The 20,364-nt window shown below is 36.3% G+C and overlaps 1 protein-coding gene and 1 pseudogene across 1 annotated transcript; both read left to right on the top strand.

The window, feature by feature from the left end:
• The first annotated feature begins 7,840 nt into the window (after window positions 1-7,840).
• LOC133298354 (expansin-A4-like) lies at window positions 7,841-14,793 on the top strand (annotated as a pseudogene).
• A 1,150-nt stretch (window positions 14,794-15,943) lies between these two features.
• LOC133298353 (pentatricopeptide repeat-containing protein At2g36730-like) lies at window positions 15,944-19,387 on the top strand. Its single transcript, XM_061497622.1, has 2 exons — window positions 15,944-17,106; window positions 19,123-19,387. Exons 1-2 carry the CDS (start codon window positions 15,944-15,946, stop codon window positions 19,385-19,387), a joined length of 1,428 nt encoding a protein of 475 aa, XP_061353606.1.
• The last annotated feature ends 977 nt before the right edge of the window (window positions 19,388-20,364 follow it).

Below are 20,364 nucleotides of genomic sequence, written 5' to 3'. Positions count from 1 at the left end.
GCTGGATACATGGATATAGGATTTCCCTTCTCTTCAGCAATAGACAACTATTTTGAGTATCACAAACAAGATCAGAACTGTGTGGGATAACGTCAGGAAGAGTTGGCGAGAAAACTTCATCATCAACACGGTTCCTTGTTGCAAATGGAAATTCATCTTCTTTATCAGGGCTAGAAGACAATGTCGTCCATATCAACGATGTAGTGTTTGGCTCGACATCTACACCGGACTAGCCAACCCGACACAATTCAGATAAGGATATAATTCCTCTTATGTTAAGTATATATTTTCAATGTGATAGTTAGAAAACTGCTCCTGAGTTACCGCATTATTACATATAGCTGCTAAGCTTTTTATTTTATAGAGAAAATATTGATGTGCAAAATATTTGAATCGGTTTATGGCGCAAAAATTTGAAATTTATACCTATAAAATGGTATATGTTGCTGACTTAATGGTACCTATAACATGGTCAGCGAACTATTGCTTATGGTATGCATTGTTCAACCGAGATTACTTATTGGACATACTTAATATCGGTAACCTCCAAATGCTTATTGACCATTATCCCCCTCGAAATGCAAAGTATATATTATGCAACCTTTCCCACTCCGACCACGGAAACAAAGATATTAAAAAAATAAAAAATGAGGCGACAAGACAGCTATTAGCTCGACCCAAGACGCCAATCAAGAAGAAATTAAAACGAACTTTGAAAATTCATACTAACACGGAAGCTAGTGGCCGTGATGGATCCAGGAATTTTTTTTTTATGGGTGCACATTTAAGGTGGGGGTTCGGAGGCAGCGTCCCTGAGAATTTTTTTTAAAGAAAATTTTAAATGTATTAAAAAAATATATAAACAAAAAAAGAAAAAAAAAACTTTAACTTAACATCAAAAAAATAATAATCAAAAGTCAATTAAGCTGTTACAATAACAAATAAAATAAATATAGAAAGTTACATTTCATTTAGACTTGTCGAATTACTACAAACCCACAATTTTTTATCCTCCTTTAGATTTTAGATAAGATTCCGATTTTAACTATTATGGTTGGGCTTATATTTACTTTTTTCTTTTCAATTTTTCTAAATTGTTTTCTTTATTTGACCTAAATCATTCACCCCTTTAGAAAAAAAAAATCTCAAATTTTTGTGTCTGCATGTGCATACACTGGCAACAGTGCCGACCCGCCACTGGCTAGTGGGTCTCCCATAGAGGAAAGACAAAATTGTATATCAAGCCAGCAAAAAGAATATAGTATGATGATATTGATGTGAAAATCCATACATTTATTTTATTCTTCTCAAGCAAAGCCACCAACACCATGCTCTGCAACACTTCACGGCTAAATATGGCCGACGATGGAGCACCAATCGAAGAAGCATACAAAATAAAAATAAAAAATGTTGGTGACTTCCGGTTCCAGGAGAATAGCTGAGCTCCAAAGCAGAAATATGCCACAATATTTTTGTAGTTTGAGACCCAGAGATGAGGAATATAAGGAGATAATTTTTCTTGTGATAATTTTATTTTATTTGCTTTCAATTATCGAGACATGACATATTATACCTACACAATCTACTCATGTAGATAATATTATTGTTTGTAATCACTAATAATTTTCCCAAGCAAAAGATGTGTAATTGATATGCAGGATGAAGAGAGTTGGTTGAAATTCAAAGCCGGCTTCAAAAAGCATCTCGGCCAAGTCATGACTAGGGTCGGGATCAGACTTCAATAATTATGGCAGTTTGGCATTATGACGAAAATCGGGATCAGATTTCAATAAGCGTGAGAATAACACTGCAGGAACCATCCTCTATTCCAAGCATGATGGTTACAAATAACAAGGAAGCATTCTTTTCTTTACTTTTATATCTCGTCAATTATTATCATGATCTTTATATGAAATTCTTGTTGGACAAAATATTCATATGTTATGAAATTTCCATAAGCACTGATATGCGGGATGCATAATTTTGAAAGCTTGCTATATATGTGTTTATTATTGTCGGCAAAAGCAAGTCGACAAATATTTTGAATATTATCATGACAAAGGACCATCAGGTTTCACAATAAGGCCGCATTCCCTAAGTCTCATGTAGCATAGATGAAGATGAAGAAAATGGGGGAGCATGGAGCTTTATGATGGGTGCTCCATCAGATCAGATAACATAAAATATGGTCAATTATAATTTAATAATTGAATTATCATTGATTTCTGATTGCAACTGGATAATTATTTATTACCTTATTGCAACTGGATAATTATTGATTGTTGATTAGATCAAAATTATTGCTAATTGCCTTCTTCATACTTTATTACGATGCAAGGAATAATTAAACAGGTGGCGTGGAGATTCCCTCAAAAAAATAAAAAGAAAAGAAGAAGTCCAGATCCACTCAAATAAGGAAGGAAATCCATCTAGATAAGATTTGGCCAGAGAGTCGAGCCGAGAAAAAAGGCGAATATCGCTTCCCCAAACTTAAAATCAAGATGTCGATATTTTACTTTTGCAGATTGTTAAGAAACAAACTCCAATTAAAATGCCGCGACTAATGAAATCGGGTTCAGATAAAAAAGCACCACAAAAGAAGTGGGGCCCAAATTTAAAAAGTCATGGCAGAAGAAGCAGTGCTGCAATTCAAAGAGACAAAGTTTGTCTCCATAAACATAAGGCTTCAGCGAAAGAAGCCAAGTCAGAATAAAGACCGGCCCTCCGGGATAAAAATGGTTGATAAAGATGAAGACAGATCCGGGATGAAGTTGAAAACGGATGTGGAGAGATCCAATCCGAGATAAATTTGAAGAGGATGTGGAAAGATTCCATCCGGGATAACTATAAATTCGAGAAAAGAAATAAAGAAATAAAGCAATGCGGCCATAGAGTCAAGTTCGAAGAAGGAAAGAAATAAAAGTATCAAATACTCAAAATATTGAGAAAGAACTCGACCGAGGATCCCAGCATCTGCAAAGCCAACCAACCTGTAACAGCCCGTTATACACCGATATTGTTAACATTAATTATGATATTAAGCGCAGTTACAATCGCAGCAATTCATTTATAAAAATGCGAGTAAACTTTTTCAGTTTTATTACGCGAGCATTTAAAACAATAATAAAGTGTAATAATAAAAGCTGTGACCGTAACTGTAAAATCTTTGCGGAATAATTATTTAAACTACTTACATATCATATATTACTTCTCTCAAGTCACTAAGGGGTTCCCATAAACCCACTTAGCTAAAATCTCACTTTTATGTTTTCTACCTATCCGAACATGGTTCGGTATTTTAATTATTGCAGAGAATTTGTATTCTACGAACCTCCCATCTTTTGATATGTTAATATATACTTAAATACCTTTCTAACAAGCTACCACACGAGTCATAAAATTCTCGTTTGCTCTGGATATCACCGTTTGAAGTTGGACAAGCAAATTTGTCAGCCAACCTCAAACAGGCTCCAAACAACCCTCACTCTATTAATGATTCTGGAAAATCCCCTCAACCAATTGTTCTAAAACTTTTATACAGTAAACTAGACACCGCAAGCTTCAATTTTACATATCATACACCTAATTTGACCAAGAAACGAAGCAGGAATAAAATTCCCAAAACCTGCCAGAAACAGCTCTTGTACAGGTGCGTTCTGGACAGTCCGTGTTCACAAGCTTCTATAGGGCTGCGTACAAACCAAAAAATTCCCAAATTTTAACACAAGGTAGATGACATCTCAAGCTTTAAAAAGGCTTATGGAAAGTCCATATCGGAATTCTGTGGAAGGAGATATGCTCTCCGAAACTTCACCTAAATTCTGCCAATTTATAAAAATTTCGCCAGAGTTTCCTTTGTCTTTCAATAAATCCCATCTTTGAAGGTGTGTTATCTAACCTCAATTTTATACCTAATAATCATGGGTGGCACACAATGACCAGCAATGCCTTGGTGCTCTTATAACCCTTCACAATTTATATCAATTAGCTTACTTTTCCATTCAATTCTCTCATTACAAAATCTTAAATCATTTCAATCACATTAATTTCTTTGCATGCAATTCTTTGACATAAAACATAAATCAAATCCTAGAATAGGCCTATTGCCCTTTCATCATATAGCATGCTTCAATATTACATCAAGTCTCCAATGAACATATTACAATTTACAACTTCAATTACAAATATTACAACGTAAAACCTCCAAAATGAAATGTAATAACATAAGCTAAACTTAGACAAAATATGACATGAACATCAATGATACAATGAATAATCCTAACTCAATATGATGTTCAAGTCCTAAGTCTAGCCTAGGCCCAATGGCCCCAAAATTCAAAATCATCATAAGTCTACGAGCTCATCCTACGGGCCTCTTGCCCGTCGCTCCAACTCCACTGACACTACCTGAAATAAAGTCTCCAAAGCGGGGTGAGATATACGAATATATCTCAATAACCCAGAGGTTTTGGAGAATACTCCGCCCAGTGACTCACTTTGATGCATATCAACAATATAACAACATTTGAAAACGGGATAAAGCAAGGGATTTAGTGAAGTAGGGGAGCATAGGGAACAAAATACGACGAAGCTAGAATGGTCAACGCCAAAGCCACGCAACGTCCAGCCTATTGACCCCGGCATATAGCCTACGGGTTTCAAACCAAGGAGTGTTACCAGAACATCAACCAAGGCACCCTCCGTCCATATCCACCCGAGACTTCCTAGTGTGCTCCTCTACGGATCACACACCACGACCCCAGGGGTCAACTGGAACTCCCTCATAGAGACCTATCTAGTGGAAGTCCGTAACGCCCCGAAGGCAATTGTCTACTGGCCAGAGACTCGGTACATCTTATGTACCACTAAACATACACAATTCATGAACATGTTATAGTACATTATTCACATACACCTCCAACCACTACCCTCAACGGGCATGGTGGAGCACACACGGGGATCAAACCCCAGTACCAAGGATTACCTGAATAATCTCCTTCACTTGATCGCTCCAATTCACAATATCCTCGAGCTTGGTTAACCAGAAATGCCTACACATAGGCCATTTCCATTTTAATTTCAACCAACTAAAATATATGCAAGTTTATAAACTATACATGCATAGGTTCAAGACCACTTACCACAATCCCTTTGGTTCGGGATCAAAGACAACCTACCAAGCTCACGGTTTCGAGTTCAATTCCGCAGGAGACAATCTACAATGATCACACAAGGATCATCAATACAAGGTGCAATCAACCAAGATTACAAAGCACCAAAATCCTCCCCTACACAATGGTAGGTTCGGCCATATAGGTGTTAATTTCCAAAATATTTTCCTAAATTTTATTTTTATTTTTCTTTAGCATCATAATGCTACCACAACAACATTTTAGGTGCCACTTTCAACCCTACACCACTACAACACCATTTTTTCATTTATTCCACTCTAGGTCCAATTTCAAAATCCACACAATCCAATTATTTTTCCTTAATTTTCCATGCATCCACTCATTACAACACCTCTAAATATCATTTAACACTACAACACATCAACCACATAATTTTACAACATCAAATCCCCAATTTCCTCACTATGACCAAAATGTACATGGCCTCCTACCAATGGTTATCCAATCCAATTCAACATTCCCAACCATCATACAATATCACTATCAACCCATACAAACACTCAACAACTCAATTACACAATCCTACCATCAATCAATTTCACAAAGTCATGCATCATCAACTCCAAAACTGGCTAAGTTACCAAACAATTCACCAATAATTTTTATGACATTAATCACTCTAAAACATCATTCTAAGTCACTTTCATCTAATACACAATTTCAATTTGAGCTCTCTAACTACATTAATCACACAACTCATGCTCTAGGTTTTCAGAATTTAGATTCATGAATCAAGCCATAAAAGGGGTTGAAATATACTCACAAGCTTGGCCTAGGACCCCTCCAAGTGATCCCCAAGCAATGGCTTGAACAAACAATTCCAAAATCACAAAAACTCCTCCAAATTTCGTTGCTGGTTTAGGCCCTTTTCTCTTAAATGAGAGGGTTTCAAGGAAAACTAATCGGTGGGATGTGTTCGGATGATGATTTCCAACAACTTTGCTCACAAACTTTTCTTGATTCGGGATTGTATTGAAGGAGTTATGAGGAAGAGGAAATTTGAAACAAAAATGGCCAGGGGGGGGGGGTTTCCACGGTTTTGTAGAGAGAGAAAGGAGTTTTAGATGACGATGAATAGTGGCTGGTCCATGTGGCCAAGTCACTTAAGTGAGGTGGGCCCCACCGCCACCTCACGCGATTTCAAACTAATTCAAATTCTCCCGCATATTTCACTAAACGTCCATAATTTCATAACCTATTTAGAAACTCTAATTTTTAACATTAACCATTGTCCTTTAATTTCCCTTGATCAGATGAATCCGAAGTTTTTCGGTCGTTCGGAGAATTTGCAGTTTTAAGCTGTTATGCGTGTCGTGGGCACGCTTTCCCAACTCACTAATTTCCGTCAATTTTTCTCAGAAATCATATTTTTTAGTCTTATATAACATTTATAACTTATGTCCAAACCTAGAGCTCAAAATTCAATTGGCACGCATTACGTGCAACTGTACCGCGATATTTTTACCTGGTAAAAATACTATTCACTCAATTTTCTGAAACTTGCCTAACCACTCAATTTTTTGTTCTGAATCCATTTCCAGGGTTAGTTTTCTCATTTGTGACCTCCTACTCAATTTTACTTTCCTAGGGTTACATGTTTGGCTAATTACCGTTTTACCTTTCTTTGCATTTTGACCTTAACTTCAGGATTTTCCCTAATCCTACCCTTTAATCCTTATTTTCATATATAATTATACGTTTTAGAAATATGAGGTGTTATACAACCAACATTCAAGCAAGAGAGATGGCTAGCAAATATAAAGCTGATCGGCCGGCATTTACAGGCCAAGTGAACAGAAACTTGTATCAATGGTTAGATGGTCAATATTTAACTCTTTGTCAGCACATTGATGATTTTTTATTCAATATTTTATATCTTGATTTCTTATAATGATATGAGTGCACTAACAATCAATGGGCGAAGTCCACTTGCAAGTGTATTATCTCTGTAATTTCAGGATGAAGTCTGGATGACAAGTATACTCCCTGGAATAAATATTCTAAAATAATGATATGACAAATCTATTCCTCCTTAAGATGTTCTTGCAAAGAAACTGCAACAGGGCCATAGCCCTCAATAATTAAGCAAATTGGTAATATAGTCAAGCTCCAAAGCTTTGGACACTAAATTCATAGATCAAATGCATGCTAACTATATCATCAAGATCCGAGATAAAGAATAAAGATAGATTTGGAGAGATGTGATCTTGGCAAAAAGATCACGCCCCAATCTAAAATATAAATATGAAAACAGATTGTAATCCTTATGATAAGATTGCACTTATATCCTAGATAAAGACCGGCCATCCAGGATAGAAATGGTTAATTAAATAAAGATCTGAGATACAAATCGGAGATAAAATGAAGACGGATATGGCGAGATCCAATCTGAGATAAATATAAATCCAAGATAATTTTAAAAACGGATCCAATCCGGATTCGAGTAAAAGAATAGTGCATGTGTCACAACATCAAGCCCAATTCGGGGAAAGCGGGAGGACGCTTCCGTAATCCAAACCGAACTAAAATTTAAGAAGGCGGATTGAACTGACATTAATCAAGTCATCATGATGCCTTCGGAATTGAAACTCAGGCAAAAAGCTGAGTTGAATATTGTGAAACCGCGATATATGAAGCCGGGTTAGAAAATGGAAGGGGAACAAAACCACCTTCACTTAAGACTTGCAAGACAACTTGAAGACACTGCAAAAAAGCAGAGCTCAAATATTAAGGTAAGCTGGACTCAAAGAAGTGCATATCGTCAAAATGATTTTGGTTAAAGTCAAAACTTGTGAATGCCGCGACAGAGAAGTCAGACTAGAATGGGAGACGATATCACCACGAGATTCTGGCGAAACCCAGCCTAAAATCGATGTGACCTGAACATTCGAATCCGGGTTAAAATAAAATGAAGGAACAAATATATACCTCTGTAGATATGGCTCCGCATATAAGCCGAGTCCTAATAGCACGACCTTGGCTAGGTCGAAAAATAGAAGCTGGAGATAGAAAATATGGGCAAAGTACATCGAAGGACAGAAACACCTTCGAAATATTAGGCGAAAAAGCTGAGTTAAATGAGGCCATGGCCAAAGAAGCCGGGCTCAGATATGAAAGTCATTGCAAAAGAAGCAGGGGCTTAAATAATAAAGTCACCGCTAAAGAAGCATGACTCAAATATTAAAACATCACGGCAATACGAGTCGGACTCAAAAAGGTGAATTTTGTCAAAATGACTCTGATCAAGCCAAAATATGTGAAAACCACGGTATGCACCCGGGTTGAAACAAAAGGCGATATCACTGTTAGATTCTGGCAAAGCCGAGTTCAAATAAAGAAAGTTGTGGTATATAAAACCGAGCTAATTATAGCAAGGAAGAATTCAACTTTGCAAATAGAATGAGCAAAGAATCGGGAACAAACCCCGACAATATCAATTAAAAGAGGGATCAAAGATCCCCAAATCAGTATAAAAGGCAAATCACAAAAGCGAAATTGGTATTCCGACATACGAATACTTGGATTAAAGTAATACAGCCCGACAACCTGGATTTCCAGACTGCCGGACTGGGGGGCGACAGTGTAATAACACAATAATTCAAGTTGAATGAGGAAACTACAATCCTCAAAAGTCAATATATTGGTAAGACAGTTAAAAAGATTGGTCAACTAGTCCGAGCTACATACCTCAGCCAAAAAGGTTTAGGGAGGAGTATCGAAATAGCATACTCAGTACTCGACTCATGAAGCCTGGCATAAAAGAAAGAGCGAAATAAGAAAAAATAAATCCGGGACACGGATCGACAAGAATCCATAGATTCAGAACATGGATCAGTGAATCAATAAGACCCCGACACAGTGGTCAAAGGGAAAATCTTTCCACTTCTAATAGAGACCTCAATCACGAAAGTTTGACTAACAAGATTATAATTCTACATGCTTCATTTTGGATACTCAAGCTACCGAGTAGGGAAGCAAAGGAAGATGTCTGAGGCAAGAATTAAACACAACAAGATGGCTGAAGCCATATGTCATAGATCAAAGGCTAATAAGGCTCAAACCAAGAACATGGCCGACTTCCCGACACTAAGAATAATAAAATATTCGCAAATGCAATCAAAAGCAATGCACAACGACCCAGCTATACTTATCCGATAAAACAAAAGATCAACATAATATGCTCCCCGGCAGCCGAACATCCAGACTGCCGGGCTGGGGGACAACTATTATGGACCTGACAAAGGCCCACATTCTAGAAGGCCCAAATAGGGCTAACAGCAAAGAGAAAATTAAGAAAATATTCTTTAATTATATTAATCCTAGTACGGCATTAATGGATTAACAATTGGACCACCGATACTCCTAAGAGGCCCAGAAGTCCACTCCTGCAAGGTAACCCGTCTATAAATAAGGGGTTAACCCAATAAGGTACACACACTCTCAAAACCCTCTCTCTTAGCTTGTCACTGTACACACCCCACGCCTTGACTATGTCGTTTTTATTATTGTGCACAGTGATCTGCTGATCTCTAAGGTACTTTCCTCATAGGTACCTGAGAGAGGGCAAACAGATCCTATATTAATATACCAATCTCTAATTGGACATCTCATCTATTAGATTGTAACAAAAAGCAAAGGTTCACTGGCTAGTATAAGGTTGTGAATTTTTTTAAGTTCTTTAAAAACTAAAGCTACAAAAAAATAATTTTGAAACAAGCTAATCTTTCATCTATGTTACTTCATGACGTTAGGCCAAAAAATCTCTAAAAAATTAATAGTTTTAATAGGAATAACTCGATTGTAATTAAATCACAAAATAAAAAGAAACTGATTTAAACACTGCTGAACTCACATTCTTTTGAATCACTTTTCTAAACTCCTCTCCTCTTAGACACTGAATGTTAGTCTCCCCCAACCCATGAAAAAGAAAAGTGTAATGTTCTCTTAAAAAAGGAATCTAGATAACAAAGAAGATAAGATTGGTATTAAAAATGCCATGTTATCCTTGTTTTCCACTGGTCGGTTTAACAAAAGCAATGTAGTCTTTGAAGTATGAATCATATTGAATACTAGTTTCTGGCCATTGTATTTCATGTGACCTAACATCCAACAAAGCCTCAGGAAAACTATCCACAATGTCTGCCTCATCCCATGTGTAACACATTTGATTCATCATTTTAGTAGCAAAACTCTCTTGAAAATCAATAAATATACACAAAAAAACAATGAACTTGTTCAAGAAGAACAATGGAGATCCTTAATTTCCTCCCTTTCCAGATTCTATTTTATTTTCATTTTCTTTCATAAACAAATTTCTGACACATGATACGACAGTATCATGCTTGTGAATCATATAAGTCAGACAGAGATCAAGAGCACCTGGTCTCAATATATTATACAATTTAAAAGAGATTAAATCTAATTTTTTCCATCTAGAATAAGAATATTTCAATGTCATTTTGGTAAGTTAAACTTCAATGTAGTTAGATCCAAGGAAATAGGACTTGTCCCAAAGAAGGGAGAAAAGGAAACACCCAAATTTGGTTTTTGAAACTGTGGTCATGAAAATAGTTATAATATTTTTCACTCATCACTTTTGACCCATCTATTTTTGTACCCTTATAATATGCTTACTTTTTTACTCTTTTAACTCTAATTAATTATTTACACATGTTTGACATATCAAAAGAAGGTTTTTAAGAAATAAATTGTAAAGACTCTATGCAATGGTTTGCTCACATGGTTTTTGTGTATCAAACGCATAATCAATTAGTAAGTGTAATATATGCAACAACTAATTTTGACATGATCTTCCACCAAATATAAGCTCCCACATTAATGTAATAAAAGATTCTGATAGGGCAGGGTCCAAGTAAATACCATTGTTTCTCTCACACACCAGGGTTAATTTAATATATCTGTGTCAACTCCTACCACCATCCACTGTTTGTCCAACTGGAAGCAAGGCTGTTTCTATTAAATTATCAACCAAATACTTCAATTATAATCAAGAACTGCAAAAATTAATGAGCATGCCATTGTAATACTACCTATGTGGCACATTCTCAAGCACACAGAAGATACTATTCTCCTCATGACCCTTGAGTATTGGAAAAGGGGTACTGTATCATGCCAATGTCCTTAAGGAGCTTCTGCTTTTGATTTTGCCCAGATAGACAGATACTCCTCCATGTGCTAAGATACTGTTTATCATCTCCTTAAGACCTTACACATTTCAATTGAAAGTGCAATTTAGCTTTTGAACTCTTTTATCATTGGGACTCTTAACACCAAGCACTGTCTAATGATACCTAAGCTCTTATCCATTTATCCATTATAAAGAAGTGGGAAAAATGTGAGAAAGAAAAGGAAAAAAAAAATAAAAAATTTAACTAATGGCTATCAAAGAATATTGATATTGGTCTATAAAGTTGGTTGGGGATGCATGTGCTGGGGCATGGCCCACCAGATTAGCGGTTGGGAACCCCAACTAGAACCAAAGCATGCGCACTTGATTTGTCACTTGTTCGCAAGTTAGTAATCAGATGTTACTTATAAATAGAGGCCCCCTCCCAAGCATTCAACCACACAGCAGAGCAAATAAGCTGCACTTTCCCCTGTTTCTCTCCTCTGTTTCTGCTTTGTCATAAAGCATCAGAAGCTTAGAATGGCACACTGTTAGCTATAAATTATGATTATTTTAATGGCTTTGTTTTTACAATATTTGAGTTGAAGGCTGGATATAAGTGCATGGTAATGGGCCAAATAAGTACCAATCAGTCCAAGAAGGTAAAAGAGAGAAAGAGATAATTTGATGATTTACTATTCTCTTTTATTATCTTTACTGCAGTTAGAGAGCCATGTGATCAACTCTTTAAAAGTGAGAACAAATCTGAACCATTGGATTAAGTGTGGATAGACGGCACAAATAGCACTTTGGATATATCTCTTTAGTTTTGTTAGTTAGTAGCAAATGTATTAGCCATGTACAGAGACCAGGTTTTAGATAGAGATTGAGATTTCAGTCTTCGTTATTTTTGCTTTTGAAAGATTTTGAGTATTTTTGAGATTTCTTGAAAGCGCATTGTTCTTCCAATTCTTGAACTCGAAATGCACTGACAACGCATCTTCGTGGAAGGGATCAAGGATCTACATGCAAGCTTTTGTTTCTATATTTCTGCAAGTTTTTCCTAGCTCTAGTTTAGGATCTTCAATTCTTGAAGTACTGGTGTGTAATTTCTACTTGAGATCTGTTTTCTTTATATTTTGTAATGCATGTAAATTTCAGTTCAGATTTAGAAATTTTTGTTTGTTAGTATGGGTTTCTAAATTCTGTTTCTGGGATTCAAGATGATTGGGTGACTCTGTATATTTTTTAAAATTGTGAGGTGTTCTTTAATCTCATTTAATTAGCAAGATTCTGATTTTATGTTCAAGAACACCATGGCAATGGGTCTTGAATAATTTTAGCATAGCTATGATTGGGATATCAGGTTATGTTACTTGTTAATTGAACCCTTGAGGTTAGGGATAACCCAAGGAGGTCTTTGATATAATTTTTGAAGATTTAGAAGACTTTGGGAAAAGATCATTTTAAAGATTAAAACTGGAACTGGGAAGTTTCAGCTAAAATAGTCATAGTAGTTCAAATTCTGATATTAAAGTGCCATAGCAGTTGTAAAACGCAGGAATGCGAATTTTGTCTTCATCCATGATTCAAGAATTCCAGTACCGTATAATTGTTACATTTGTGATTAGATATTCCTCTATTATTTTTGTTTAATACAATTTTGATAAAAACTTTGATTCAAAGATTGAATATTTAAATTTCAAGAATTTAGGAATAGAATAAAAAAGAAATTAATTCAACCTGTTCCCCGAGAACGATAACTCTTTTCATTTGAAAATTACTACCAACACACACCAGGAATTTTCTATTGCTCTAATGATTCTCAATGTTCTCTTTATCAACATGAACCTGCTGGGTGCACTGCTAACCATGGTGGCTGGCAGAGTGCTCATGCTACATTCTATGGTGGGGGTGATGCTTCTGGCACAATGGGTGAGTTTAGCCTTTCATTTCTTTGTTTTTTTTTTTAGTACATACATTTCTTTGTTTTTTACTTAATGAAACTAAACACATTTTGTATTAGGATTCAAATTTCAAATATGCTGTGCCTTTTTTTTTTTCCCTTTCTAGTTGAGTAATGATAATTTAATAAAAAAAATTGACAACTGACATTTTTTTTTAAGAAAAGGACAGTGCTAGTTAAGCTATTATAGCTCATTTAGACCTTTTTTGTGCGTTATATAGGTGCCATGCTCTATATTGGCAACACACTCATTATTAAATTTTATAATTTACACATATTCATAATTTTAAATTATGCTTTAGATGATAAATATATTATCATGTCTATTGTTTGTACTTATTTGCAAGGTTTATGATCAAATCTTGTTTTCATTCATCTTGGATTTATGAATAAACATTGGTTATAGAATTCACGATAAACCAAGTCAACACTGCTCCTTTTATCTTTGTGAAGGAAAATTTTGTTTGTTACTTTGTTTATTAGAGGGTTTGATGATTATTGAGATAGTGGGGTTTATACTTTTGTTTCATATATGCAGGAGGAGCATGTGGCTATGGGATTTTGTATAGCCAGGGTTATGGAACTGACACTGCAGCCTTAAGCACTGCTTTGTTCTACAATGGCTTAATCTGTGGAGCTTGCTATGAAATGAGATGTGATGATGACCCAAGATGGTGCAAACCTGGTTCTATATTATTGTTACTGCTACAAACTTTTGTCCACCAAACCCATCTTTGCCAAACAACAATGGTGGTTGGTGCAACCCTCCTTTGCAACACTTTGATATGGCTGAACCAGCCTTCCTTCAAATTGCACAATATAGGGCTGGAATTGTGCCTGTGGCGTTTAGAAGGTAAGTGAAGCCATAAGTTTGGCAATGATCTCAATCTTTAAGGTTCCATTAATTCCTTAACAGATATACAACTGTGTTGCCTAATTTATAAAGTGAAGAGATTAAATGTTGAAAACCAATCCATTCCCCTCATTGGAAACCTCATAAAGATCAAGCACTTATTTTTCTTTGTAGCACATGGCCTATTCATGACCATAGGAAAATTGGTGTAGCTTCTACCAAACCTCAACCCCAAGCTTTGATATGAAATTGATCTTGAATTAAAAAGACTTGAATATCTTGTAACTTATCATTATAAATCCTATTTTATTCACCTTTCTTAGTTATGTGTTATGACAGGGTGCCATGTGTCAAAAAGGGAGGAACAAGGTTCACTATCAATGGACACTCTTACTTCAACCTAGTTTTGGTCACAAATGTGGGTGGTGCTGGGGATGTATCAAAGGGTCCAGAACTGGGTGGCAACCCATGTCAAGGAACTGGGGTCAAAACTGGCAGAGCAACTCCTACCTCAATGGACAAAGCCTCACTTCTCAAGTCACCTCCAGTGATGGTAGAACTGTGACAAGCTTCAATGTGGCACCAGCCAATTGGCATTTTGGTCAGACCTTCCAAGGTGGTCAATTTTAGACTTTGCAATATGGGGTAGATTAGTTGAAAAAAAAAAAAAAAAAAAAGTTTTATACTTATGAAGTTATTATTCCTTGGCAGAGACTCAAAAAGTGTCATAATAGGTATTTGATTCTTATAAGTTGTAACTTTGATTCTGAAAAGGCCAGTGATTTATTTTATTGGTTTGCAAAGTAGCTGAGGTGGTTATATGGCACCCGCTGGTCACTTCACATATATAATAATTGGAAAATATTATTCTCCTTTTACATGGGGTAACTTATCTCATTTTCTCTCACTTCGATTTTCGCACCTCACTTTTTTTTTCTTTTTCTTTTTTCTTGTAATTGTGGGACCCACCCAGTTTCTCTCTACAACATAAGATACCCATCTTATGCAAAAGGAGATTAATAAAACCCATAATAATTATATATGGTGAGTTTCATGTTATTTTGTGTATTATGGTACTTTCTTTCGATATATATATATATATATATATATATATATATATATATATATCTTATAAATCTCGTTTCAAATCTTAAAAATTCTATTAAAAAATTTTAAAATTTAATTTTATAAAATTTTGTTTGTTTAATTTTTTTTAAAATCATTATAATTCTAAATAATCATTTAAAATCTTATTAAAATTTTTATCTTAAAATAATATTTTAAAATCCTAATACAACATCCAAAAATATGTTCCTCTTAGAGGTGGCAAAGTGGGCGGCCCGGCCCGCCCCGCCCAAATCCGTCAAAAAAAGAGCCAGCCCGTCACGTCCCGCTTTTGAAAGTGGGCTGAAAAACTCAGCCTGCCCTGCCCCGTTTGACGAGTTGGGCGGGTTGGCCCGTTAGCCTGAGTCTATTTTACACTGACCCGCCTCGGCACGCCTATGCCCGCCATAAACCCGTCAAAAAATGAGCCCGTCCACCCGCTCCGCTTTTCAGATGGATTGAAAAACTCAGTCTGTCTCGTCCCGTTTAACGGGTTAGGCGGGTTGGCCCACCGAGCCGAGCTTGTTTTGGCGGCTCTAGCTCCTCTTAGCACCAAAGATATGCTCTGGCACACCGTGCCCTTCGAATAAATTTGGTCATTAACCTATCTATCTTACTATAATTAGTCATCTGTGAGATTGGCATGTTGAATATAACGCCAGCCGCCGGCTCACACAGTCCCTCCATAAGAAACACCAAAGATGTGCTCTTTACTTTGTTCTCTCTCTCCCTTCAAGAACCTGAACCATGCCCGAAAACTCGTTCACCGCTTCGCCAACCCATCACCGATTTCGTGGATCAAGGGTTACGCCACAAGCTCATATCCTCCGTCTATAGATATTATATATGAGATGGTGCGAGAAGAATTTAACCAGGAATTAGAAGAACGATTAACGATTCCCCTCTATAGGGATTTGTTGCCAGGGACGTTGCCTGGAGATATTAATGATTTTCGCCTGACTACTGTTTATCATTTGCCAGATGGATTGAAAATGCTTACTGCACTTGGTCATGGAAAGCAGGTGAATCCGGATGCTTCTGAGGTCTACGTTGGTAGGGATCTGATCAACCTTTATCGCAGGGAGATCAACTATAATGCCCGTTACAACAGAATTTTTTATTCGAATAAAATGTTTGGTGAAGAGCTTGATAGAACATTTGTTTCTTTGAACTCGCTTATTATTGCTTGTGTTGAGAATCTTTGGTTACGTGACGCAACTAGGTATTTTAGGAATTCTGAGCTTGGGCCGTACGAGGCTACCATGGTGGTGTTGCTGTCTATTTGTGCTGAATTTGGGTACCTGAGCCTGGGGAAGTTGGTTCATTCCCAATTGGTCTTGAGAGGGATGATTCTGAGTAGTCGATTGGGTAATGCTCTCATTAACATGTATGCCAAGTCTGGATCTATGGGTTATGCCAGGCTTGTTTTCAAGAAAATGGAAAAGAGAAACACAGATTCGGGGACATATAGTGCAATGATATTGGGGTTAGCACAGCATGGGTTCGCTGAGGAAGCCCTTCTATTTACCATGATGAGGAACAATGATAACATTGTCTCAAATTATCAATCCGATCTTGGGGTTCTACGCGCCTTCAGCCAGGCTGGGATGGTAGAAGAGGGTTGCCGATATTTTCATGATATGAAATGTGAAGGCTGGACCAGAAAACCCGTGATGATTCATTATGAAGCCATGGTTGATATCTTGGGCTGTGCTGACCTTCTTAGAGAAGCTTATGACTTTATACTGAGCATGCCTATTGAACCTGACCCAATTGTTTGGAGAACGTTGCTTAATGCATGCACTGTTCATGATGTTCATGACTATACAGGGATAGGCGATAAAGTGAGGAAGTGGTTAATGGAGCCAACGAGGGGAGAGAATTCATCTGTTCTTGTTAACATGCATGCTGAAGTAGGGATGTGGGAGAAAGCGGCAAATACGAGGGTGGTCAGGAAAGATGGAGAGATGAAGAAGATGGCTGGAGAAAGTTGTGTTGATTTAGGTGGACTTGTGTATTGGTTCTTCGATGGGTATGATTCTCATCCAAATTTGATCCATGTTTATCATTTGCTAGATGGATTGATCCTGGTGCTGAATTTGAGACAAGAACGGGATGAATAAAAGTTCTTTTGACATTTTGTATTGTTTGTCCTCTTGTTAGTCAAAGTTTTTACCATTTATTTGTATGTTATTTCTAGGATAAGCAAACATCAGGTATGTTTCGTGGCTTTTGTTTTTTAACTCCTTAAATAAATGTCAACACTATTTCTCTCATAATGACTATTTTCAAACTCTTTAATGGTATTGTTGCAATATTGGTTGAATTTTGTTTACAAATGAGTAAACTTTACAGTAGGCTATGAAGCACCGATACCGACACGGCATTTTCGATACGTTCGCGATACGTGATGTCGATACGTTACTTCAAAAATACTAATATTTCGATACGTTCCGATACGTCTTAGTATTAAATAATATTTTTAATATAAAGAATGTATTTTACATTAACAAAATATAATAAAAGAAAAATTATAAGCATAGATAATAGATTATTCATACAGAATCATAAAATTTAAAGAATACATAAAATAAAAAGAAAATCAAGACAAAAGCATAAATAATTAACATAGTACAAAAATAAATAAAAAATCAATGACCAACAATAATAACAATGACACATAAAAAAGAGAAAAGATTAAAGTATAAATGGTAATTTAAATCGTGTGTAAAATATTATTGAACAAAATTGATTTTATTTTAATTTTTTATTATCAAAAGGATTAGTAATAAAAATGGGAAGAAAGATATACGATATTATAATGTTTCCCAAAAATAAAAATAAAAAGATATACAATATTATTAATGCCCTTTTCATGTACGATAGTAAAGAAAAAAAAGAATGAATGAGGATAACCGACTATATTAGGTAGACTGTCTCTTTCATGTACGATAATTAATGAAAAAAAGATATACAATATCCATTTGACCGTATCGAAGAAGTCGTTGACCCATCCGATACTGCAAAAGCCGTGTCAGAAGCGCACCAGTCCCAGACGCGTATCGGATACGTGGAAATTTTTTTTTAACGAATCGGTGCTTCATTGACAGTAGGCCCTTGAATCATTATTTACCGAAATATATTGAGCATGCTTATTGAACCTGACCCAATTGTTTGGAGGATGTTGCTTAGTGCATGCACTGTTCATGATGTTCATGACTATACAGGGATAAGGGGATAAAGTGGTTAATAGAGCCAAGGAGGGGAGATAATTCATTTGTTCTTGTTAACATGCATGCTGAAGTAGGGATGTGGGAGAAAGCGACAAATACGAGGGTGGTCAGAAGAGATGGAGGGATGAAGAAGATGGCTGGAGAAAGTTGTGTTGATTTAGGTGGACCCATGTATTGGTTCTTCGATGGGTATGATTCTCACCCAAACTTGATCCTTGTTTATCATTTGCTAGATGGATTGAACCTGGTGCTGAATTTGAGACAAGAACGGGATGAATAAAAGTTCTTTTGACATTTTGTGTTGTTGGTCCTCTTGTTAGTCAAAGTTTTTACCATTTATTTGTATGTTATTTCTAGGATAAGCAAACATCAGGTATGTTTGGTGGCTTTTTTTTTAACTCCTTAAATAAATGTCAAAACTATTTCTCTCATAATGACTATTTTCAAACTCTTTAATGGTATTGTTGTAATATTGGTTGAATTTTGTTTATGATGAGTAAACTTTACAGTAGGCCCTTGAATCATTATTTTCCGAAATATATTGAGCATGCCTATTGAACCTGACCCAATTGTTTGGAGGATGTTGCTTAGTGCATGCAATGTTCATGATGTTCATGACTATACAGGGATAAGGGGATAAAGTGGTTAATGGAGCCAAGGAGGGGAGAGAATTCATTTGTTCTTGTTAACATGCATGCTGAAGTAGGGATGTGGGAGAAAGCGTCAAATACGAGGGTGGTCAGAAGAGATGGAGGGATGAAGAAGATGGCTGGAGAAAGTTGTGTTGATTTAGGTGGACCCATGTATTGGTTCTTCGATGGGTATGATTCTCACCCAAACTTGATCCTTGTTTATCATTTGCTAGATGGATTGAACCCGGTGCTGATTTTGAGACATGAACGGGATGAATAAAAGTTCTTGACATTTTGTGTTGTTGGTCCTCTTGTTAGTCAAAGTTTTTACCATTTATTTGTATGTTATTTCTAGGATAAGCAAACATCAGGCATGTTTGGTGGCTTTTTTTTTAACTCCTTAAACAAATGTCAACATTATTTCTCTCGTAATGACTATTTTCAAACTCTTTAATGGTAATGTTGCAATATTGGTTGAATTTTGTTTACGATGAGTAAACTTTACAGTAGGCCCTTGAATCATTATTTACCGAAATATACTGAGCATGCTTATTGAACCTGACCCAATTGTTTGGAGGACGTTGCTTAGTGCATGCTTTGTTCATGATGTTCATGACTATACAAGGATAAGGGATAAAGTGAGGAAGGGGTTAATGGAGCCAAGGAGGGGAGAGAATTCATTTTTTCTTGTTAACATGCATGCTGAAGTAGGGATGTGGGAGAAAATGACATATATGAGGAGGGTCAGGAGAGATGGAGGGATGAAGAAGATAGCTGGAGAAAGTTGTGTTGATTTAGGTGGATTCATGTGTTGGTTCTTCGATGGGTATGATTCTCACCCAAATTTGATGTATGTTTAACCTGGTGCTGAATTTGAGACAAGGATGGAATGAATAAAAGTTCTTTTGACATTTTTTACTGTTGGTCCTCTTGTTAGTCAGCGTTTTTACCATTTATTTGTATGTTGTTTCTAGGATACGCAAACATCAGGTATGTTTCGTGGCTTTTTTTTTCACTCCTTAAATGTCAACACTATTTCTGTCATAATGACTATTTTCAAACTCTTTACTCGTGCAGTGTTCCTATTATAATGCTAAACCATTGACAACTACATGAACATCCTTCATATGTAGATCTTATTTTGGGTATGTTATTTATGGTTCAGGTCCCCACAACAAACCGAGTGTGCCAGCAATTAGCTTAGGTGTCAGACTCTTAGAATAATGTCCCAAACTGATATGGTTAAGTTTAAACCTT

The sequence above is a fragment of the Gastrolobium bilobum genome, unplaced genomic scaffold (assembly GCF_033153095.1).
Source record: "Gastrolobium bilobum isolate Gb01-03AN ecotype WA unplaced genomic scaffold, APGP_CSIRO_Gbil_v1 utg5530, whole genome shotgun sequence".
NCBI lineage: Eukaryota > Viridiplantae > Streptophyta > Magnoliopsida > Fabales > Fabaceae > Gastrolobium > Gastrolobium bilobum.
This window is presented reverse-complemented; position numbering and strand designations above follow the sequence as displayed.

Excerpts from the sequence above, each read along its gene's own strand:
- LOC133298353 (XM_061497622.1), top strand. The coding sequence starts at position 15,944 with ATGTGCTCTTTACTTTGTTCTCTCTCTCCCTTCAAGAACCTGAACCAT. Across the intron at positions 17,107-19,122 it reads GTGAGGAAGTGGTTAATGGA|AATGGAGCCAAGGAGGGGAG; the intron begins GCCAACGAGGGG and ends GATAAAGTGGTT.